Below are 23225 nucleotides of genomic sequence, written 5' to 3' on the forward strand. Positions count from 1 at the left end.
AAAGCTCTCATTACCATGACTCTGGGCCATATAAGGCAACAGTCTCCGCCTGCCGAGAAGATCAGGCCCCCATAGCGAGGAGACTCCTCAGGCTTTGTAGCTCAGCACCAGGAGAGCCAATGAGATGACAGGGGCGGCCTTAATAGCCGCAGCTAGGATGGAGGGGGAGGAGTAGGACACAGATAGAAGTATACAATGGCCAGGAAGAACGGCTGTGAGAGTAGCAGAACACAGTACAGAGCTCTGAAGAGAGGCTGAGAGAGAGAGGAGAGAGAGGAAGGAAGGGGAGGTTCTGAAGAGGGAGGCTGTGGAGAGAGAGGAGAGGACAGGAGAGGCTCTGAAGGAGAGGGCTGTGTTCAGTAGGACACAGGAGACTCTGAAGAGGAAGGGAGGTAGTTAATATGAGAGATTTTAAATAATTCCATTATTATACATTAACACAAAAAAGTGTGTGTATGCTGTGTATGCATGCGTGTGTGTGTGTGTGATTAGATAAGGATCATACCGTGAACTGGGCTGTCTTGGTCATAGGCGGCTGTTTCAGGATGTCCACTCTCAGAACCAAGAGCTGTGTTATCTGGGGTACGGGTTTCCTTCAGTCCTGCCTCCTTCCAGAGGATTTCATGTGTTTCTCTTCTCCTCTGGACTTCATGTGTCTTCTCTCTCCACTGGTTCAGTCTGTCTGAGTGTGTCCCTGTCTCTTGGTGCCGGTCGACATTGAACTTTGGAGCAATCACAGTGACACGTTATCTGTCAGATTGCTCAGTTATAATCAATGCCCAATGTCTCCTCCTCTCAGTTTTACTTTTCAACTCTGCCAGTAGTGACCCTTGGCCCATCCAACTAGACCAGATAGTGACATCATGAATCAGGGTGTGTGGGCCAGAGCCATGTATTAAGACATGACTCTGAACCGGGCTGTGTTCAGTAGGACACATAGCTCTGAATCAGGCTGTGTTCAGTAGGACACATGACTCTGAACCGGGCTGTGTTCAGTAGGACACACAGCTCTGAATCAGGCTGTGTTCAGTAGGACACATAGCTCTGAATCAGGCTGTGTTCAGTAGGACACATAGCTCTGAATCAGGCTGTGTTCAGTAGGACACATGACTCTGAACCGGGCTGTGTTCAGTAGGACACACAGCTCTGAATCAGGCTGTGTTCAGTAGGACACACAGCTCTGAATCAGGCTGTGTTCAGTAGGACACATAGCTCTGAATCAGGCTGTGTTCAGTAGGACACATGACTCTGAACCGGGCTGTGTTCAGTAGGACACATGACTCTGAACCGGGCTGTGTTCAGTAGGACACATGACTCTGAACCGGGCTGTGTTCAGTAGGACACATGACTCTGAACCGGGCTGTGTTCAGTAGGACACATAGCTCTGAATCAGGCTGTGTTCAGTAGGACACATAGCTCTGAATCAGGCTGTGTTCAGTAGGACACACAGCTCTGAATCAGGCTGTGTTCAGTAGGACACATAGCTCTGAATCAGGCTGTGTTCAGTAGGACACATGGCTCTGAATCAGGCTGTGTTCAGTAGGACACATGACTCTGAACCGGGCTGTGTTCAGTAGGACACATAGCTCTGAATCAGGCTGTGTTCAGTAGGACACATGACTCTGAACCGGGCTGTGTTCAGTAGGACACATAGCTCTGAACCGGGCTGTGTTCAGTAGGACACATGACTCTGAACCGGGCTGTGTTCAGTAGGACACATGACTCTGAATCAGGCTGTGTTCAGTAGGACACATGACTCTGAACCAGGCTGTGTTCAGTAGGACACATGGCTCTGAACCGGGCTGTGTTCAGTAGGACACATGAGCTCTGAACCGGGCTGTGTTCAGTAGGACACATAGCTCTGAACCGGGCTGTGTTCAGTAGGACACATGACTCTGAACCGGGCTGTGTTCAGTAGGACACATGACTCTGAACTGGGCTGTGTTCAGTAGGACACATGACTCTGAACTGGGCTGTGTTCAGTAGGACACATGACTCTGAACCTGGCTGTGTTCAGTAGGACACATGACTCTGAACCCGGCTGTGTTCAGTAGGACACATAGCTCTGAACCGGGCTGTGTTCAGTAGGACACATGACTCTGAACCGGGCTGTGTTCAGTAGGACACATAGCTCTGAGACCGGGCTGTGCTCTGCAAGTAAGGACACATGACTCTGAACCTGGCTGTGTTCAGTAGGACACATGACTCTGAACCCGGCTGTGTTCAGTAGGACACATGACTCTGAACCCGGCTGTGTTCAGTAGGACACATAGCTCTGAATCAGGCTGTGTTCAGTAGGACACATGACTCTGAACCGGGCTGTGTTCAGTAGGACACATAGCTCTGAACCGGGCTGTCTTCAGTAGGACACATAGCTCTGAACCGGGCTGTCTTCAGTAGGACACATGACTCTGAACCGGGCTGTGTTCAGTAGGACACATGACTCTGAACTGGGCTGTGTTCAGTAGGACACATGACTCTGAACCCAGCTGTGTTCAGTAGGACACATAGCTCTGAATCAGGCTGTGTTCAGTAGGACACATGACTCTGAACCGGGCTGTGTTCAGTAGACACATGACTCTGAACAAGGCTGTGTTCAGTAGGGCACATGACTCTGAACCGGGCTGTGTTCAGTAGAACACATGACTCTGAACCCGGCTGTGTTCAGTAGGACACATAGCTCTGAATCAGGCTGTGTTCAGTAGGACACATGACTCTGAACCGGGCTGTGTTCAGTAGGACACATAGCTCTGAACCGGGCTGTCTTCAGTAGGACACATAGCTCTGAACCGGGCTGTCTTCAGTAGGACACATGACTCTGAACCGGGCTGTGTTCAGTAGGACACATGACTCTGAACCTGGCTGTGTTCAGTAGGACACATGACTCTGAACCCGGCTGTGTTCAGTAGGACACATAGCTCTGAACCAGGCTGTGTTCAGTAGGACACATGGCTCTGAACCGGGCTGTGTTCAGTAGAACACATGACTCTGAACAAGGCTGTGGAACGTTCAGATATTTAGAATATAGGGTGAAGAAGAATATAAGAAGAAGAATATAGGGTATATATATTATGTAGAACAAATATGCTAGCATGGGTGCCAGTCTGTCTCGGCTCTACTGCCAATTCCTAATGGAATTTAGTAGTCAAAAGTGCAAACAGATCTGGGACCAGGCTACAAATATGTCCCTCTGACATGCAGAATAAGGACTTGTGTCAGTAGCCAATGTCAGATAGCATGGCTATTACCTTGGGGACAGTCCTACAACAATCCCTGTACAATATACAATCTCTGTCAGCATCTCATCAAAACCATTCTCAAACCTGCCTCAAGGTTGTAAATAAAGACAAGTATTAGTTGGTATGTGATACATTTTGAGGAATACAGCGACTCACTCTACTTAAAGTGTGTCTATCCACCACTGTATGCAACAGTCACCAGCAGTACTTAGTTTGTCCACACGGTGGCAGTAGATACATTCAGTCATACCAACACTAAGGGTTCTAACCCTAGTTCTATGAACGATAGTGAACCTGTAGTGAACCCAGAACCCTACCACCAAGAGGGTCAACTGGCCTGTCGGGTCAGGTGATCTAAGGGCAGAATAGGTCATTAACTAGCAGGATGCCGGTATGACGTCACACACAGACAATGTTGTAATGGTATTCATTTGATGCTTCTACGACTGTGTTGCCACTGGAGGCAGCATGTGACTTAGGCTACTGTGTACATTGTACTGTGTACATTACATTGTCCCACATTCAGTTGTAATCACTTCCATGTGTGGCGCAGCTCATAGGCTTTGCTGTGTCCATTACAAGACCAACAGAAATTGTGTTGATCAAAACATAGATAAAATCCATCAAATATATTATCAGTCAGATAACGGCAGTGTAGTTATCATTCGGTTTGTCCATAATCTATGACTTGTTCAGGTAGTTTCCTTTCACGGCTGCTAAACTTTGTGAAAATGTGTGGGTTCAAAAACAAAACCCACAACAATTTCACTGATACAGGGACTAATAATTAACATATTCTCTCAGAGTCGGACTTTGACCCCTACCTTTCCCACAATCCTCTGAGAAGGGGTGTCAGTTGGAATGTAGATTGCGAAGGAGAAGGTTTGGAGAGAAAGAGAGCAGGGAGAGGAATTCACCGGTGAGTAGCAGTAAACGTTGTTAAAAGGAGAGTTTTGAGGACCACCAGAGTAGATAGGGTCTAGGTACTAAGAGAAGGCCTTGAAAAGATGAAGAGCTGAGAGAGAGAGAGAGAGAGAGAGAGAATAGAAACAATGATAAAGCTGTATATAATACAATAGCTGATGGCCCAATGAGAGAAGGAAGGGCTGTATAAATCTACAGTGAGGCTCTGACCTGGAAAGGAAGTGAGGATGTTCAGGTGTCCAGCCTCCTAACAACCTGAACCCTGGCAAGCAATCATTGGCCGGGTCAGAGGGGTCATGGATAGTTTGAAGAGCCAGTCTCTCTGGCACCATGGGGAGGTGGGTGGAGTGAGGTGTGAGGTCATGGGGAGGTGGGTGGAGTGAGGTGTGAGGTCATGGGGAGGTGGGTGGAGTGAGGTGTGAGGTCATGGGGAGGTGGGTGGAGTGAGGTGTGAGGTCATGGGGAGGTGGGTGGAGTGAGGTGTGAGGTCATGGGGAGGTGGGTGGAGTGAGGTGTGAGGTCATGGGGAGGTGGGTGGAGTGAGGTGTGAGGTCATGGGGAGGTGGGTGGAGTGAGGTGTGAGGTCATGAGAGAAGGAGAGGTTCACTGGCAGTGGGAATTATCAACTCATATACTTGTCTTCTCTTGTCTTCTTTCTCACCAGGAACCATGACTGACATGTTGCCAGTGATGAGAATTGGAGTTGTGGGATATGGACATTTAGGTCAGTGCTGTATTCTCCTCTCTTCCTCATCTCTTCCTCCCTCCTCACCACATCTCATAGGTTCTCACTGTGGAATGGATTCATTTATTGAATGTGGTTTTACAGGGAAGATGCACATTCATCAACATTACTATAAAAGTGCCAGTTTTAGCCAGCTGGCTAATTTTCAGCTGCAGTCCCTGGGTTGATTGCTGTGGTCAGTCTGTGTCAGTAGGTCCCATCTTCGTAAATCATGCCACTTTACAACAGGGTCATTCATTTCCAGGCTCTCGAGGGCCTAAGTACTGCTGGGTTTCTTCTCTGTCTGATTGTTAATTGATCAACTAATGTACTGATTGGGCGGAGAGTTCATCAGGTTCATGTTCTGTTTGACCTTTTATCTACAGATGTAGGATCTTAATTTGAGCCAGTTTGCTACAGCAGGAAAATAATCCTGCAGCAACAGGAAATGTGCATTATTATGTGGATTATTATAAAAGGACATTTTTGTGGGGGGGTGAAACATTTTTTGTTAGGGAAAATCAAGTCTGAAATTTCAGAGTGGAAATTACAAACTTCAGAAGACTTTTTAAAAACTGAAATACACTACAAGTTGTCCTGCAACAGGGTGATCAAATTTAGATCCTACATCTGTACCTACTGGTATTCATAATGTTGATTGTATATATTTATGATAGGCCTTTTGTTGTATTGATGGTTTTCAGTTTGTATTGCCTACTACTGTATGTAGTACTCAGTACTACATCATAATGTCCACAACGGAGCAAACGGAATGGCATTGAACACATGGAAACCATGTTTATATGCTTGTTACCAATCCACTCATATCGCTCCAGTCATTACCACATGACTGTTCTCCCCGATTAAGGTGCCACCAACCTCCTGTGATTACACAGCCAGCCCAATTCTGATATTCCTTTCACCAATTGGTCTTTTGACCAATCAGATCAGCCCTTTGCCAGTAAGTGGACAACATATCAGAATTGTTCTGCCTGTGTAAACGCTGCCCATTCAAGGTGAACGTGTTGAACTTCCAGGGCAGTACCTTGTGGACCGGCTCCAGAGAGAAGGGGCCCAGGTGGGCCTGACACTGGTCTTTGTGTGGAACAGAAACACTGACAAACTCAGGGAATCAGTGGCTGAGGAGCTCATTCTACACAACCTCCCAGACTTTACAGACAGGTAGAGAGCCACGTCACACACACACACTGTAATGTGTGTTATGTCATGTGCACAAGTAATGTGTGTGTGTGTGTGTGTGTGTGTGTGTGTGTGTTCTAGGGGTGCTGATGTGATTGTGGAGGTGTGTCATCCCAAAATTGTAAAAGACTTTGGAGTCCAGTTCCTCTCTAAGGCCCATTTTCTGGTAAGATCTCTCTCTCTCTGTTTCTATTTTCTAGTAAGATCCCTATCTCTCTCTCTGTTTCTATTTTTTAGTAAGATCCCTCTCTCTCTCTCTGTTTCCCTTTTCTTGTAAGATCTCTCTCTGTTTCTAACAACATCTACATGAACACCTTAGAGCATTATCTCTTATTGAACATTCTTTAGCTAGCATGGATAACCTGGCAAAACACCTAGCATAACATGCCTATATAAATAAATACTAACAGTATATGCTAATGACAACAGGATAAAAGGAGGATTTCCCTCACACACCAATCTGAAACACAAGTTACAGTACGGAGGTAGTCCTTGAAAAGATTCTGGTCTAATTTCTTTCTTTTAAAGTAATTTGTTACGCTGTGAACCAGAAATTAGGTAACTACTACACCCTCCCTCTCTCCCTCCCTCCCTCTCCCTCTCTCTGTCTGTCTGCCTCTGTTTTAGGTGGGCTCTCCTTCAGCCCTCTCAGACACACAGCTGAACCAGGAACTGCGCCAGGCTGCAGAGCATCATGGGAGGACCCTATATGTCCCCAGTGGTGCATTGTGGGGAGGCCAGGATATCCTGAGACTCAATGATAGTGGATCTTTAAAGGTGCAGGGAAGGAGGGAGGAGGAAAGAGGACTTAACAAATACAATATGTTCATTTATAAGGGATAGCATAGTTAATAGTTAAGTTGGTTACGTTATGTAGATAGTTAAGTTAATATATAAGAGTTAGTATAAGAGAATGTGTTGACCTCATTAATATGAGATTCAATTCAGATTGTTATTAAAGGTGAAGAAGGTCATTGTTCTCTATTTCTAATCTTCTGAAATGTCAGAGTAGAGCATGCAGAATGGTTATACTGGACAGAATGCTGTTACATAGAGCATACAGAATGGTTGTACTGGACAGAATGCTGTTACATAGAGCATACAGAATGGTTGTACTGGACAGAATGCTGTTACATAGAGCATACAGAATGGTTGTACTGGACAGAATGCTGTTACATAGAGCATACAGAATGGTTGTACTGGACAGAATGCTGTTACATAGAGCATACAGAATGGTTATACTGGACAGAATGCTGTTACATAGAGCATACAGAATGGTTGTACTGGACAGAATGCTGTTACATAGAGCATACAGAATGGTTGTACTGGACAGAATGCTGTTACATAGAGCATACAGAATGGTTGTACTGGACAGAATGCTGTTACATAGAGCATGCAGAATGGTTATACTGGACAGAATGCTGTTACATAGAGCATGCAGAATGGTTGTACTGGACAGAATGCTGTTACATAAAGCATGCAGAATGGTTATACTGGACAGAATGCTGTTACATAGAGCATACAGAATGGTTATACTGGACAGAATGCTGTTACATAAAGCATGCAGAATGGTTATACTGGACAGAATGCTGTTACATAGAGCATGCAGAATGGTTATACTGGACAGAATGCTGTTAAATAGAGCATGCAGAATGGTTATACTGGACAGAATGCTGTTACATAGAGCATGCAGAATGGTTATACTGGACAGAATGCTGTTACATAGAGCATGCAGAATGGTTGTACTAGACAGAATGTTGTTACATAGAGCATACAGAATGGTTATACTGGACAGAATGCTGTTACATAGAGCATGCAGAATGGTTGTACTGGACAGAATGTTGTTACATAGAGCATGCAGAATGGTTGTACTAGACAGAATGTTGTTACATAGAGCATACAGAATGGTTATACTGGACAGAATGCTGTTACATAGAGCATGCAGAATGGTTATACTGGACAGAATGCTGTTACATAGAGCATGCAGAATGGTTGTACTGGACAGAATGCTGTTACATAAAGCATGCAGAATGGTTATACTGGACAGAATGCTGTTACATAGAGCATGCAGAATGGTTGTACTGGACAGAATGCTGTTACATAGAGCATGCAGAATGGTTATACTGGACAGAATGCTGTTACATAAAGCATGCAGAATGGTTATACTGGACAGAATGCTGTTACATAAAGCATGCAGAATGGTTATACTGGACAGAATGCTGTTACATAGAGCATACAGAATGGTTATACTGGACAGAATGCTGTTACATAGAGCATGCAGAATGGTTATACTGGACAGAATGCTGTTACATAGAGCATACAGAATGGTTATACTGGACAGAATGCTGTTACATAGAGCATGCAGAATGGTTGTACTGGACAGAATGCTGTTACATAGAGCATGCAGAATGGTTGTACTGGACAGAATGCTGTTACATAAAGCATGCAGAATGGTTATACTGGACAGAATGCTGTTACATAGAGCATGCAGAATGGTTATACTGGACAGAATGCTGTTACATAAAGCATGCAGAATGGTTATACTGGACAGAATGCTGTTACATAGAGCATGCAGAATGGTTGTACTGGACAGAATGCTGTTACATAAAGCATGCAGAATGGTTATACTGGACAGAATGCTGTTACATAGAGCATGCAGAATGGTTATACTGGACAGAATGCTGTTACATAGAGCATACAGAATGGTTATACTGGACAGAATGCTGTTACATAGAGCATGCAGAATGGTTATACTGGACAGAATGCTGTTACATAGAGCATACAGAATGGTTATACTGGACAGAATGCTGTTACATAAAGCATGCAGAATGGTTATACTGGACAGAATGCTGTTACATAGAGCATGCAGAATGGTTATACTGGACAGAATGCTGTTACATAAAGCATGCAGAATGGTTGTACTGGACAGAATGCTGTTACATAGAGCATGCAGAATGGTTGTACTAGACAGAATGCTGTTACATAGAGCATACAGAATGGTTATACTGGACAGAATGCTGTTACATAAAGCATGCAGAATGGTTGTACTGGACAGAATGCTGTTACATAAAGCATGCAGAATGGTTATACTGGACAGAATGCTGTTACATAGAGCATACAGAATGGTTGTACTGGACAGAATGCTGTTACATAGAGCATGCAGAATGGTTATACTGGACAGAATGCTGTTACATAAAGCATGCAGAATGGTTATACTGGACAGAATGCTGTTACATAAAGCATGCAGAATGGTTATACTGGACAGAATGCTGTTACATAGAGCATACAGAATGGTTATACTGGACAGAATGCTGTTACATAGAGCATACAGAATGGTTATACTGGACAGAATGCTGTTACATAGAGCATGCAGAATGGTTGTACTGGACAGAATGCTGTTACATAAAGCATGCAGAATGGTTATACTGGACAGAATGCTGTTACATAGAGCATACAGAATGGTTATACTGGACAGAATGCTGTTACATAGAGCATACAGAATGGTTATACTGGACAGAATGCTGTTACATAGAGCATACAGAATGGTTATACTGGACAGAATGCTGTTACATAGAGCATACAGAATGGTTATACTGGACAGAATGCTGTTACATAGAGCATACAGAATGGTTATACTGGACAGAATGCTGTTACATAGAGCATGCAGAATGGTTATACTGGACAGAATGCTGTTACATAAAGCATGCAGAATGGTTGTACTGGACAGAATGCTGTTACATAGAGCATGCAGAATGGTTATACTGGACAGAATGCTGTTACATAGAGCATGCAGAATGGTTGTACTGGACAGAATGCTGTTACATAAAGCATGCAGAATGGTTGTACTGGACAGAATGCTGTTACATAGAGCATGCAGAATGGTTATACTGGACAGAATGCTGTTACATAGAGCATGCAGAATGGTTATACTGGACAGAATGTTGTTACATAGAGCATACAGAATGGTTATACTGGACAGAATGCTGTTACATAGAGCATGCAGAATGGTTGTACTGGACAGAATGCTGTTACATAGAGCATGCAGAATGGTTATACTGGACAGAATGCTGTTACATAGAGCATGCAGAATGGTTATACTGGACAGAATGCTGTTACATAGAGCATACAGAATGGTTATACTGGACAGAATGCTGTTACATAGAGCATACAGAATGGTTGTACTGGACAGAATGCTGTTACATAGAGCATACAGAATGGTTGTACTAGACAGAATGCTGTTACATAGAGCATGCAGAATGGTTATACTGGACAGAATGCTGTTACATAGAGCATACAGAATGGTTATACTGGACAGAAGGCTGTTACATAGAGCATACAGAATGGTTATACTGGACAGAATGCTGTTACATAGAGCATGCAGAATGGTTGTACTGGACAGAATGCTGTTACATAAAGCATGCAGAATGGTTATACTGGACAGAATGCTGTTACATAGAGCATACAGAATGGTTATACTGGACAGAAGGCTGTTACATAGAGCATGCAGAATGGTTGTACTAGACAGAATGCTGTTACATAGAGCATGCAGAATGGTTGTACTAGACAGAATGCTGTTACATAGAGCATACAGAATGGTTGTACTAGACAGAATGCTGTTACATAGAGCATGCAGAATGGTTATACTGGACAGAATGCTGTTACATAGAGCATGCAGAATGGTTGTACTGGACAGAATGCTGTTACATAGAGCATACAGAATGGTTGTACTAGACAGAATGCTGTTACATAGAGCATACAGAATGGTTATACTGGACAGAATGCTGTTACATAGAGCATACAGAATGGTTATACTGGACAGAATGCTGTTACATAGAGCATACAGAATGGTTGTACTAGACAGAATGCTGTTACATAGAGCATACAGAATTGTTGTAATGGACAGAATGCTGTTACATAGACTTTATTTTCTGCCTTTTCCCAAAACCCCTACAAAAACGCCATTCATTTCCCCATAGACTTTGTCCAACGAACCATGGTGGAGTTAGTTCCTACAAAAATACACTATTACTAATGCTCTCTATTCCCTTTAAATCTTAGAGTTTCTGTTGTATTACTGATGTACAAATCCCTCCTCCGCCTCTGTTCCTCTTTCTTTACTAATCTCACGCCCCTCCTCTTGTTGTTTGCTTGAAGGCACTGTTCATCCGGATGTCCAAGCACCCGTCATGTTTCCGTCTGACAGGAGACGTGCTGTCTGATTGGACAGAGGATGAGGGGAGGCGGGTCTTATTCAATGGCTCCGTGGCAGAGCTCTGTCCCGTCGCCCCTAACAACGTCAACACCATGGCGGCAGCGGCCATCGCAGCGGGGACCCTGGGTTTCGCTGGCGTCCAGGGGGAGATTGTGTCGGATACGGCGTAAGCAAAGCTTCTTAAATAACCCAAGAGAGTTCAGAGTGCGCACTGTAACACTAGGGACAGAACAAGCAAGGAGGTGGGCTTGTTCTGCCCCTAGTGTTACAAAATACGTTTCAATTAAGGAACCCCTGCTCTCTGAAGCACAGCTGTGCAAGAACTTAATTCACCCCCACACTTCTACACAGCATATTTTCTTTAGAAAGGTTGGCACTGAGTCAAGTGTACAAAACTTAGAGGAAACTAGGGCTAATTAGTATTGCTAACAAGGGCAAAGGCATTGGCCCGCTATGTCATAGTCACACAACAGCTTCTCTCCATCTCCTAGACTAAGTGATTACCATGTGGTGGAGGTTACTGGGGCCAATGACTTCTCTCCCTCTCCTAGACTAAGTGATTACCATGTGGTGGAGGTGGAGGTTACTGGTGCCAATGGCTTCTCTCCCTCTCCTAGACTAAGTGATTACCATGTGGTGGATGTTACTGGGGCCAATGGCTTCTCTCCCTCTCCTAGACTAAGTGATTACCATGTGGTGGAGGTTACTGGGGCCAATGACTTCTCTCCCTCTCCTAGACTAAGTGATTACCATGTGGTGGAGGTGGAGGTTACTGGTTCCAATGGCTTCTCTCCCTCTCCTAGACTAAGTGATTACCATGTGGTGGATGTTACTAGGGCCAATGGCTTCTCTCCCTCTCCTAGACTAAGTGATTACCATGTGGTGGAGGTTACTGGTGCCAATGGCTTCTCTCCCTCTCCTAGACTAAGTGATTACCATGTGGTGGAGGTGGAGGTTACTGGTGCCAATGGCTTCTCTCCCTCTCCTAGACTAAGTGAATACCATGTGGTGGAGGTTACTGGTGCCAATGGCTTCTCTCCCTCTCCTAGACTAAGTGAATACCATGTGGTGGAGGTGGAGGTTACTGGTGCCAATGGCTTCTCTCCCTCTCCTAGACTAAGTGAATACCATGTGGTGGAGGTGGAGGTTACTGGTGCCAATGGCTTCTCTCCCTCTCCTAGACTAAGTGAATACCATGTGGTGGAGGTGGAGGTTACTGGTGCCAATGGCTTCTCTCCCTCTCCTAGACTAAGTGATTACCATGTGGTGGAGGTGGAGGTTACTGGTGCCAATGGCTTCTCTCCCTCTCCTAGACTAAGTGAATACCATGTGGTGGAGGTGGAGGTTACTGGTGCCAATGGCTTTCTCTCTCCTCTACCATGTGGTGGAGGTGGAGACTAAGCTTCTCTCCCTCTCCTAGACTAAGTGAATACCATGTGGTGGAGGTGGAGGTTACTGGTGCCAATGGCTTCTCTCCCTCTCCTAGACTAAGTGAATACCATGTGGTGGAGGTGGAGGTTACTGGTGCCAATGACTTCTCTCCCTCTCCTAGACTAAGTGATTACCATGTGGTGGAGGTGGAGGTTACTGGTGCCAACAGCTTCTCTCCCTCTCCTAGACTACCATGTGGTGGAGGTGAATACCATGTGGTGGAGGTGGAGGTTACTGGTGCCAATGACTTCTCTCCCTCTCCTAGACTAAGTGATTACCATGTGGTGGAGGTTACTGGGGCCAATGACTTCTCTCCCTCTCCTAGACTAAGTGATTACCATGTGGTGGAGGTGGAGGTTACTGGGCCAATGACTTCTCTCCCTCTCCTAGACTAAGTGAATACCATGTGGTGGAGGTGGAGGTTACTGGTGCCAATGGCTTCTCTCCCTCTCCTAGACTAAGTGAATACCATGTGGTGGAGGTGGAGGTGGAGGTTACTGGTGCCAATGGCTTCTCTCCCTCTCCTAGACTACCAGTGAATACCTAGACTAAGTGAATACCATGGTGGAGGTGGAGGTTACTGGTGCCAATGGCTTCTCTCCCTCTCCTAGACTAAGTGAATACCATGTGGTGGAGGCCAATGGAGGTTACTGGTGCCAATGGCTTCTCTCCCTCTCCTAGACTAAGTGAATACCATGTGGGTGGAGGTTACTGGGCCAAGGTTAGACTGTGTACCAATGGAGGCTGGTCTCTCCCTCTCCTAGACTAAGTGAATACCATGTGGTGGAGGTGGATGGCTTCTCTCCCTCTCCTAGGTTACTGGTGTGGAGGTTATGGTTCTCTCCCTCTCCTAGACTAAGTGATTACCATGGTGGAGGTGGAGGTTACTGGTGCCAATGGCTTCTCTCCCTCTCCTAGACTAAGTGATTACCATGTGGTGGAGGTGGAGGTTACTGGTGCCAATGGCTTCTCTCCCTCTCCTAGACTAAGTGATTACCATGTGGTGGAGGTGGAGGTTACTGGTGCCAATGGCTTCTCTCCCTCTCCTAGACTAAGTGATTACCATGTGGTGGAGGTGGCTTCTCTCCCCTCTCCTGGAGGTTACTGGTGCCAATGGCTTCTCTCCCTCTCCTAGACTAAGTGATTACTGGTGCCAATGGCTTCTCTCCCTCTCCTAGACTAAGTGATTACCATGTGGTGGAGGTTACTGGGGCCAATGACTTCTCTCCCTCTCCTAGACTAAGTGATTACCATGTGGTGGAGGTTACTGGGGCCAATGACTTCTCTCCCTCTCCTAGACTAAGTGAGGTTACCATGTGGTGGAGGTGGAGGTTACTGGTGCCAATGGCTTCTCTCCCTCTCCTAGACTAAGTGATTACCATGTGGTGGAGGTGGAGGTGGAGGTTACTGGCTTCTCTCCCTCTCCTAGACCAGTGATTGGGTGGAGGTTACTGGGCCAATGGCTTCTCCCTCTCCTAGACTAAGTGATTACCATGTGGTGGAGGTGGAGGTTACTGGTGCCAATGGCTTCTCTCCCTCTCCTAGACTAAGTGAATACCATGTGGTGGAGGTGGAGGTTACTGGTGCCAATGGCTTCTCTCCCTCTCCTAGACTAAGTGAATACCATGTGGTGGAGGTGGAGGTTACTGGTGCCAATGGCTTCTCTCCCTCTCCTAGACTAAGTGAATACCATGTGGTGGAGGGAGGTGGAGGTTACTGGTGAATACCATGTGGTGGAGGTTACTGGCTTCTCTCCCTCTCCTAGACTAAGTGATTACCATGTGGTGGAGGTGGAGGTTACTGGTGCCAATGGCTTCTCTCCCTCTCCTAGACTAAGTGATTACCATGTGGTGGAGGTGGAGGTTACTGGTGCCAATGGCTTCTCTCCCTCTCCTAGACTAAGTGATTACCATGTGGTGGAGGTGGAGGTTACTGGTGCCAATGGCTTCTCTCCCTCTCCTAGACTAAGTGATTACCATGTGGTGGAGGTGGAGGTTACTGGTGCCAATGGCTTCTCTCCCTCTCCTAGACTAAGTGATTACCATGTGGTGGAGGTGGAGGTTACTGGTGCCAATGGCTTCTCTCCCTCTCCTAGACTAAGTGATTACCATGTGGTGGAGGTGGAGGTTACTGGTGCCAATGGCTTCTCTCCCTCTCCTAGACTAAGTGATTACCATGTGGTGGAGTTGGAGGTTACTGGTGCCAATGGCTTCTCTCCCTCTCCTAGACTAAGTGATTACCATGTGGTGGAGGTGGAGGTTACTGGTGGCCAATTACTGGTGCCAATGCTTCTTCCCTCTCCTAGACTAAGTGATTACCATGTGGTGGAGGTTACTGGGGCCAATGACTTCTCTCCCTCTCCTAGACTAAGTGATTACCATGTGGTGGAGGTGGAGGTTACTGGGGTGCCACCTACTTCTCTCCTTCTGTGATACCATGTGGTGGAGGTGGAGGTTACTGGTGCCAATGACTTCTCTCTCCCTCTCCTAGACTAAGTGATTACCATGTGGTGGAGGTTACTGGGTGCCAATGACTTCTCTCCCTCTCCTAGACTAAGTGATTACCATGTGGTGGAGGTTACTGGGGCCAATGACTTCTCTTCTCCTAGACTAAGTGATTACCATGTGGTGGAGGTTACTGGGGCCAATGACTTCTCTCCTCTCCAGACTAAGTGAATACCATGTGGGAGGTGGAGGTTACTGGTGCCAATGGCTTCTCTCCCTCTCCTAGACTAAGTGAATACCATGTGGTGGAGGTGGAGGTTACTGGTGCCAATGACTTCTCTCCTCTCTAGACTAAGTGAATACCATGAGGTGGAGGTTACTGGTGCCGATGGCTTCTCTCCCTCTCTAGACTAAGTGAATACCATGTGGTGGAGGTGGGTTACTGCCAATGGCTTCTCTCCCTCACTAGACTAAGTGATTACCATGTGGTGGAGGTTACTGGTGCCAATGACTTCTCTCCCTCACTAGACTAAGTGATTACCATGTGGTGGAGGTTACTGGGGCCAATGGCTTCTCTCCCTCCTAGACTAACTGAATACCATGTGGTGGAGTTGGAGGTTACTGGTGCCAATGGCTTCTCTCCCTCTCCTAGACTAAGTGAATACCATGTGGTGGAGGTGGAGGTTACTGGTGCCACTCTCCCTCTCCTAGACATTACTGTGGTGGGTACTGAAACAGACACTAGACTAAGTGAATACCATGTGGTGGACTGAGGTTACTGGTGCCAATGGCTCTCTCCCTCTCCTAGACTAAGTGAATACCATGTGGTGGAGGTGGAGGTTACTGGTGCCAATGGCTTCTCTCCCTCTCCTAGACTAAGTGATTACCATGTGGTGGAGGTGGAGGTTACTGGTGCCAATGGCTTCTCTCCCTCTCCTAGACTAAGTGATTACCATGTGGTGGATGTTACTGGGGCCAATGGCTTCTCTCCCTCTCCTAGACTAAGTGATTACCATGTGGTGGAGGTTACTGGGGCCAATGACTTCTCTCCCTCTCCTAGACTAAGTGATTACCATGTGGTGGAGGTGGAGGTTACTGGTTCCAATGGCTTCTCTCCCTCTCCTAGACTAAGTGATTACCATGTGGTGGATGTTACTAGGGCCAATGGCTTCTCTCCCTCTCCTAGACTAAGTGATTACCATGTGGTGGAGGTTACTGGTGCCAATGGCTTCTCTCCCTCTCCTAGACTAAGTGATTACCATGTGGTGGAGGTGGAGGTTACTGGTGCCAATGGCTTCTCTCCCTCTCTAGACTAAGTGATTACCATGTGGTGGAGGTTACTGGGGCCAATGGCTTCTCTCCCTCTCCTAGACTAAGTGATTACCATGTGGTGGAGGTTACTGGGGCCAATGACTTCTCTCCCTCTCCTAGACTAAGTGATTACCATGTGGTGGAGGTGGAGGTTACTGGTTCCAATGGCTTCTCTCCCTCTCCTAGACTAAGTGATTACCATGTGGTGGATGTTACTAGGGCCAATGGCTTCTCTCCCTCTCCTAGACTAAGTGATTACCATGTGGTGGAGGTTACTGGTGCCAATGGCTTCTCTCCCTCTCCTAGACTAAGTGAATACCATGTGGTGGAGGTTACTGGGGCCAATGACTTCTCTCCCTCTCCTAGACTAAGTGAATACCATGTGGTGGAGGTGGAGGTTACTGGTGCCAATGGCTTCTCTCCCTCTCCTAGACTAAGTGAATACCATGTGGTGGAGGTTACTGGTGCCAATGGCTTCTCTCCCTCTCCTAGACTAAGTGAATACCATGTGGTGGAGGTGGAGGTTACTGGTGCCAATGGCTTCTCTCCCTCTCCTAGACTAAGTGAATACCATGTGGTGGAGGTGGAGGTTACTGGTGCCAATGGCTTCTCTCCCTCTCCTAGACTAAGTGAATACCATGTGGTGGAGGTGGAGGTTACTGGTGCCAATGGCTTCTCTCCCTCCTAGACTAAGTGAATACCATGTGGTGGAGGTGGAGGTTACTGGTGCCAATGGCTTCTCTCCCTCTCCTAGACTAAGTGATTACCATGTGGTGGAGGTGGAGGTTACTGGTGCCAATGGCTTCTCTCCCTCTCCTAGACTAAGTGAATACCATGTGGTGGAGGTGGAGGTTACTGGTGCCAATGGCTTCTCTCCCTCTCCTAGACTAAGTGAATACCATGTGGTGGAGGTGGAGGTTACTGGTGCCAATGGCTTCTCTCCCTCTCCTAGACTAAGTGATTACCATGTGGTGGAGGTGGAGGTTACTGGTGCCGATGGCTTCTCTCCCTCTCCTAGACTAAGTGAATACCATGTGGTGGAGGTGGAGGTTACTGGGGCCGATGGCTTCTCTCCCTCTCCTAGACTAAGTGAATACCATGTGGTGGAGGTGGAGGTTACTGGTGCCAATGACTTCTCTCCCTCTCCTAGACTAAGTGATTACCATGTGGTGGAGGTTACTGGGGCCAATGACTTCTCTCCCTCTCCTAGACTAAGTGATTACCATGTGGTGGAGGTGGAGGTTACTGGTGCCAACAGCTTCTCTCCCTCTCCTAGACTAAGTGAATACCATGTGGTGGAGGTGGAGGTTACTGGTGCCAATGACTTCTCTCCCTCTCCTAGACTAAGTGATTACCATGTGGTGGAGGTTACTGGGGCCAATGACTTCTCTCCCTCTCCTAGACTAAGTGATTACCATGTGGTGGAGGTTACTGGGGCCAATGACTTCTCTCCCTCTCCTAGACTAAGTGATTACCATGTGGTGGAGGTTACTGGGGCCAATGACTTCTCTCCCTCTCCTAGACTAAGTGAATACCATGTGGTGGAGGTGGAGGTTACTGGTGCCAATGGCTTCTCTCCCTCTCCTAGACTAAGTGAATACCATGTGGTGGAGGTGGAGGTTACTGGTGCCAATGGCTTCTCTCCCTCTCCTAGACTAAGTGAATACCATGAGGTGGAGGTTACTGGTGCCAATGACTTCTCTCCCTCTCCTAGACTAAGTGATTACCATGTGGTGGAGGTTACTGGGGCCAATGGCTTCTCTCCCTCTCCTAGACTAAGTGAATACCATGTGGTGGAGGTGGAGGTTACTGGTGCCAACAGCTTCTCTCCCTCTCCTAGACTAAGTGAATACCATGTGGTGGAGGTGGAGGTTACTGGTGCCGATGGCTTCTCTCCCTCTCCTAGACTAAGTGATTACCATGTGGTGGAGGTTACTGGTGCCAATGACTTCTCTCCCTCTCCTAGACTAAGTGATTACCATGTGGTGGAGGTTACTGGGGCCAATGGCTTCTCTCCCTCTCCTAGACTAAGTGAATACCATGTGGTGGAGTTGGAGGTTACTGGTGCCAATGGCTTCTCTCCCTCTCCTAGACTAAGTGAATACCATGTGGTGGAGGTGGAGGTTACTGGTGCCAATGGCTTCTCTCCCTCTCCTAGACTAAGTGAATACCATGTGGTGGAGGTGGAGGTTACTGGTGCCAATGGCTTCTCTCCCTCTCCTAGACTAAGTGATTACCATGTGGTGGAGGTGGAGGTTACTGGTGCCAATGGCTTCACAGTGCATACAGTGAGGAGGAACCCAGCCAAACTTGGAGCTGTAACTGGGAGTGCCACCTACAACTCCTTCTGGAGCAGCTTACTGGGTGGGTTCTGCTGTAGAAGGGTGTGTGTGTGTCTCTCGCATGAATCAGTGTGAGAACATGAAGGGTTGTGTTGTCTAACGGTCCATCCTCTCCTTTTCTTCTCTCAGTGTGTAAGGGACATGGAGGCCGGGTTTACTTGTGCTGAAGAGGGAGGGATTTCAGAAGACAATTCCCTCTACCAACCAAACACTCACAACACTATGGTACTGAAACACACACTACACAACATTACTGAAACACACACACACACACTACACAACACTATGGTACTGAAACACACTACACAACATTACGGTACTGAAGCAGACACTACACAACATTACGGTACTGAAACAGACACTACACAACATTACGGTACTGAAACAGACACTACACAACACTATGGTACTGAAACAGACACTACACTATGGAACTGAACAGTCTGCAGTGGCTGTGTCTGTAGTTACTGATCATGTGTGAGCAAAGTTCGGCTTGCTTCATATATGGTGTGACTATCAGTATTACAAAGATGGGCTTGCTTCATATATGGTGTGACTATCAGTATTACAAAGATGGGCTTGCTTCATATATGGTGTGACTGTATCAGGATTGACAAAGATGGGCTTGCTTCATATATGGTGTGACTATCAGTATGACAAAGATGGGCTTGCTTCATATATGGTGTGACTATCAGTATTACAAAGATGGGCTTGCTTCATATATGGTGTGACTATCAGTATTACAAAGATGGGCTTGCTTCATATATGGTGTGACTATCAGTATTACAAAGATGGGCTTGCTTCATATATGGTGTGACTATCAGTATTACAAAGATGGGCTTGCTTCATATATGGTGTGACTATCAGTATTACAAAGATGGGCTTGCTTCATATATGGTGTGACTATCAGTATTACAAAGATGGGCTTGCTTCATATAATATGTTGTGACTGTATCAGGATTGACAAAACATTCTAGTTTGCATCTACAATTCTGGGGAATCAAATGTTGCACCTTCATCCTACACAACATCCTACTGCTGTATCCCAGCAGCACTTCCCTCCTCTCTACAAATTAAAACATGCCTTTGTGAAGTAACAAGTTAAATGAGCAACTCTCTCAGGGTGATGGCAGGCACCACATTCATTAGCTATCGTCTAGCAACAACCCACATCTTTTACAGCTCTTATGCAGTTACATCCACTACTGAGCTGTAATACATGTTAACAGTAATGTATGATGATCTTTATGCCTTGACACCACACACACCATTGTGACCTTAAAACTAGAAGGTTCTATCTGCAAAAATAAGGTTCTGAAGCCTAATTGGTTTGAATGAATGAATTTTCTTGTATTATTTTGAACTTAACATGAATTGAGTTATGTAGTACTCTATGTAGAGAACATTGTACAGAACAAGGAATAACCAAATGTCAATAAAATGTGCAGATAGAAGCTTATAGTTTCAAGCTCTCACAGTATTTCCTGTTGTAGTAAAAACCCAACAAAAGAGAAGAGTCCTGTGTTTCATCATTAATACATAGAATAGACTTTATTTTCTCTTCCTCTGGTGTGTGATTATAACAAACAAACTGACACAGCAGTGTGGGATCTGGATCAACTCATCTTGGTGTCTGGCTGTGCACCGCTGGGAATAGGATCCACCCAAACCTGTGACCTTTTCCCTTCGCTCCTCTCTAATACAGTCTGCTGTCTAAAAACACCACTAGCTTTTCAGGACGGAAGCGCCACCTATTTACCTAAACCTCAGAGTGCAGGCAGAATCAGTGTTCCATCACAAACACACAAAGAAAAACACTCAAACACAGGCTCACTGACTGAAGGGTTAAAAGGTGACCAATCAACAGTTTTTACACACAGTAATGCCGGTTCTAATACAGTACAAGGCCCAGACAGTTTTTATACACAGTAATGCCGGTTCTAATACAGTACAAGGCCCAGAGACGATGACAACGCCCACAGAAAGGTCTGAATCTCTGAACAAATGGGAGTCTGTTTCAGCAGGAGGCTCTTCAGCAGGACGTTCTGAGGCTCAGCCATAGAGTTAGAAAGAGGACTCATCTTACTATCTGTGGTAGAAGCCCTCAATGGCAATGTCCATGCAGAAAACGGGCTATATACAGTACATCTATCTAGTCTAACTCTATGGGCCCAGCTCTAAATGTGTTGCTTATTGGTTTCCTTGCCCAGGGAAGTGCTGCTGCTGGTTGGGTTGCTGTTACTGCTTCAGTGTGACAGGAAAAGTGGTGCTGCTGTTTAAACAGGTTGCTGTTACTGCTACAGTGTGACAGGAAAAGTGCTGCTGCTGTTTAAACAGGTTGCTGTTACTGCTACAGTGTGACAGGAAAAGTGGTGCTGCTGTTTAAACAGGTTGCTGTTACTGCTACAGTGTGACAGGAAAAGTGCTGCTGCTGTTTAAACAGGTTGCTGTTACTGCTACAGTGTGACAGGAAAAGTGCTGCTGCTGTTTAAACAGGTTGCTGTTACTGCTACAGTGTGACAGGAAAAGTGCTGCTGCTGTTTAAACAGGTTGCTGTTACTGCTACAGTGTGACAGGAAAAGTGCTGCTGCTGTTTAAACAGGTTGCTGTTACTGCTTCAGTGTGACAGGAAAAGTGGTGCTGCTGTTTAAACAGGTTGCTGTTACTGCTACAGTGTGACAGGAAAAGTGGTGCTGCTGTTTAAACAGGTTGCTGTTACTGCTACAGTGTGACAGGAAAAGTGCTGCTGCTGTTTAAACAGGTTGCTGTTACTGCTACAGTGTGACAGGAAAAGTGCTGCTGCTGTTTAAACAGGTTGCTGTTACTGCTTCAGTGTGACAGGAAAAGTGCTGCTGCTGTTTAAACAGGTTGCTGTTACTGCTACAGTGTGACAGGAAAAGTGGTGCTGCTGTTTAAACAGGTTGCTGTTACTGCTACAGTGTGACAGGAAAAGTGCTGCTGCTGTTAAAACAGGTATGTAGGTTTGGAAGACGTTCCGGCTGCTGGATGAATAACATACTGTAAAGAGCCCATCTCTTCAGCAGTTGTCAGATCTATATTATGGAAGTGGAGACGGTCAAGATAAGAGTGCCGTGTTTGTAACGTGTGTGTAGTGAGTATCAGCATATGTCAGTTTGTGTATGTTGTGTGTGTGAGACAGTCAGTTCTTCTCTCCATTGGCACCTGGCAGGGTGTAAGGCAAGGCGGGACCCTTTTTACTAGGCAGGGTCAAGGGCTGGCGGATGTTCAAGCGGTCTTTCTCTGCCTCTGCATCTTCATCATAGCGGTCATCATCTTCTTCCGCCTCGCTTTGGCGGGGGGAGGAGTGGCGCGACAGAGACGGAGATGGGGGCACAGAGGCCGGTCTAGGGTAACGGAAACCTTGGGCCTGAAAAGAAAAGTTGGTGGGTTTTAGAGGGTAAGACACAGACAACACACCATGGCTGTGTTTAGACAGGCAGACACATTCTGATGTGTCATTCACCAATTGATCTTTTGACCAATCACGTCAGATGTATTTCAGATCTGATTGGCCAAAATACCAATTAGTTAAAAAAGATCAGAATTGGGCTGCCTGTCTAAACACAGCCAGAGTAGCATAGCAGTATGTTGAATCTCTGACACTTTCTCATAAGATTTACTAATCCAGATTTATATCTTATTTCACATATGAAATAAACCAGGGGTGTCAACTCAATCCCGTCAGGGTCGTGTCTGCTTTGTTTCGTTAGTTCCTTTCAAATTGTATCCAATGAGGACAGAGACAACCAGGTGAGGGGAGTGGCTAATTAATATGACCTTAATTGATAAAGTACAAGGGAGAAAGGAAAACTTGCAGACACTCAGCCTTCCAGGTAATTGAGTAAACACCCCTGTTATAACCCTCAGCCCTCCAGGTAATTGAGTAAACACCCCTGTTATAACCCTCAGCCCTACGGGTAATTGAGTAAACACCCTTGTTATAACCCTCAGCCCTCCAGGTAATTGAGTAAACACCCCTGTTATAACCCTCAGCCCTCCAGGTAATTGAGTAAACACCCCTGTTATAACCCTCAGCCCTCCAGGTAATTGAGTAAACACCCCTGTTATAACCCTCAGCCCTCCAGGTAATTGAGTAAACACCCCTGTTATAACCCTCAGCCCTCCAGGTAATTGAGTAAACACCCCTGTTACAACCCTCAGCCCTCCAGGTAATTGACTAGACACCCCTGTTATAACCCTCAGCCCTCCAGGTAATTGAGTAAACACCCCTGTTATAACCCTCAGCCCTCCAGGTAATTGAGTAAACACCCCTGTTATAACCCTCAGCCCTCCAGGTAATTGAGTAAACACCCCTGTTATAACCCTCAGCCCTCCAGGTAATTGACTAGACACCCCTGTTATAAAACAAGAAGAGTC

The 23225-nt window shown here is 46.1% G+C and overlaps 2 protein-coding genes, 2 long non-coding RNA genes and 1 pseudogene across 16 annotated transcripts in view; 3 read left to right on the forward strand and 2 right to left on the reverse strand.

The window, feature by feature from the left end:
- The window catches only part of LOC127918206 (lysoplasmalogenase-like protein TMEM86A), a 6426-nt pseudogene extending 5897 nt beyond the window's left edge, over positions 1-529 (reverse strand). Inside the window, exons 1-3 of the transcript XR_008099464.1 lie at positions 506-529; positions 94-254; positions 15-49 (exon numbers count right to left, since the gene is read on the reverse strand). The product of XR_008099464.1 is annotated as a lysoplasmalogenase-like protein TMEM86A (transcript). The remainder of the gene's footprint in view (positions 1-14; positions 50-93; positions 255-505) is intronic.
- Positions 530-4077: 3548 nt separating this feature from the next.
- Positions 4078-20341, forward strand: aspdh (aspartate dehydrogenase domain containing). 7 transcript variants are annotated; one of them, XM_052501464.1, is made up of 14 exons: positions 4078-4158; positions 4828-4887; positions 5925-6069; positions 6169-6253; positions 6715-6864; positions 11242-11465; positions 12037-12181; positions 13608-13805; positions 14521-14586; positions 16511-17134; positions 17265-17720; positions 17853-17972; positions 18285-18849; positions 18957-20341. In XM_052501464.1, the coding sequence occupies exons 2-14, from the start codon at positions 4833-4835 to the stop codon at positions 18992-18994; spliced, it is 2871 nt and encodes a 956-aa protein (XP_052357424.1). In that variant the 5' UTR covers positions 4078-4158; positions 4828-4832; the 3' UTR covers positions 18995-20341. The 7 variants fall into 7 exon arrangements, with proteins under 7 accessions (XP_052357424.1, XP_052357426.1, XP_052357425.1 ...); XM_052501466.1 differs by lacking the exons at positions 12037-12181; positions 13608-13805; positions 14521-14586 and adding an exon at positions 11851-12001 and having other exon boundaries at positions 4085-4158; positions 5904-6069; XM_052501465.1 differs by lacking the exons at positions 12037-12181; positions 13608-13805; positions 14521-14586 and adding an exon at positions 16049-16199 and having other exon boundaries at positions 4085-4158; positions 5904-6069.
- Positions 20342-20804: 463 nt separating this feature from the next.
- LOC127918199 (uncharacterized) lies at positions 20805-21950 on the forward strand. 6 transcript variants are annotated; one of them, XR_008099433.1, is made up of 4 exons: positions 20805-21164; positions 21218-21429; positions 21536-21694; positions 21801-21950. It is a non-coding gene; the product is annotated as an uncharacterized LOC127918199 (long non-coding RNA). The 6 variants fall into 6 exon arrangements; XR_008099435.1 differs by having other exon boundaries at positions 21536-21641; positions 21801-21949; XR_008099432.1 differs by having other exon boundaries at positions 21748-21897.
- A 33-nt stretch (positions 21951-21983) lies between these two features.
- The window catches only part of gys1 (glycogen synthase 1 (muscle)), a 29812-nt gene continuing 28570 nt past the window's right edge, over positions 21984-23225 (reverse strand). Inside the window, 1 exon segment of the mRNA XM_052501471.1 lies at positions 21984-22215. Coding sequence (XP_052357431.1) covers positions 21988-22215 — 228 coding nt within the window. The 3' untranslated portion in view covers positions 21984-21987.
- Positions 22539-23171, forward strand: LOC127918201 (uncharacterized). The gene is made up of 3 exons (XR_008099442.1): positions 22539-22723; positions 22808-22975; positions 23060-23171. It is a non-coding gene; the product is annotated as an uncharacterized LOC127918201 (long non-coding RNA).

Source organism: Oncorhynchus keta, unplaced genomic scaffold (assembly GCF_023373465.1).
Source record: "Oncorhynchus keta strain PuntledgeMale-10-30-2019 unplaced genomic scaffold, Oket_V2 Un_contig_13747_pilon_pilon, whole genome shotgun sequence".
In the NCBI taxonomy this organism is placed as follows: domain Eukaryota; kingdom Metazoa; phylum Chordata; class Actinopteri; order Salmoniformes; family Salmonidae; genus Oncorhynchus; species Oncorhynchus keta.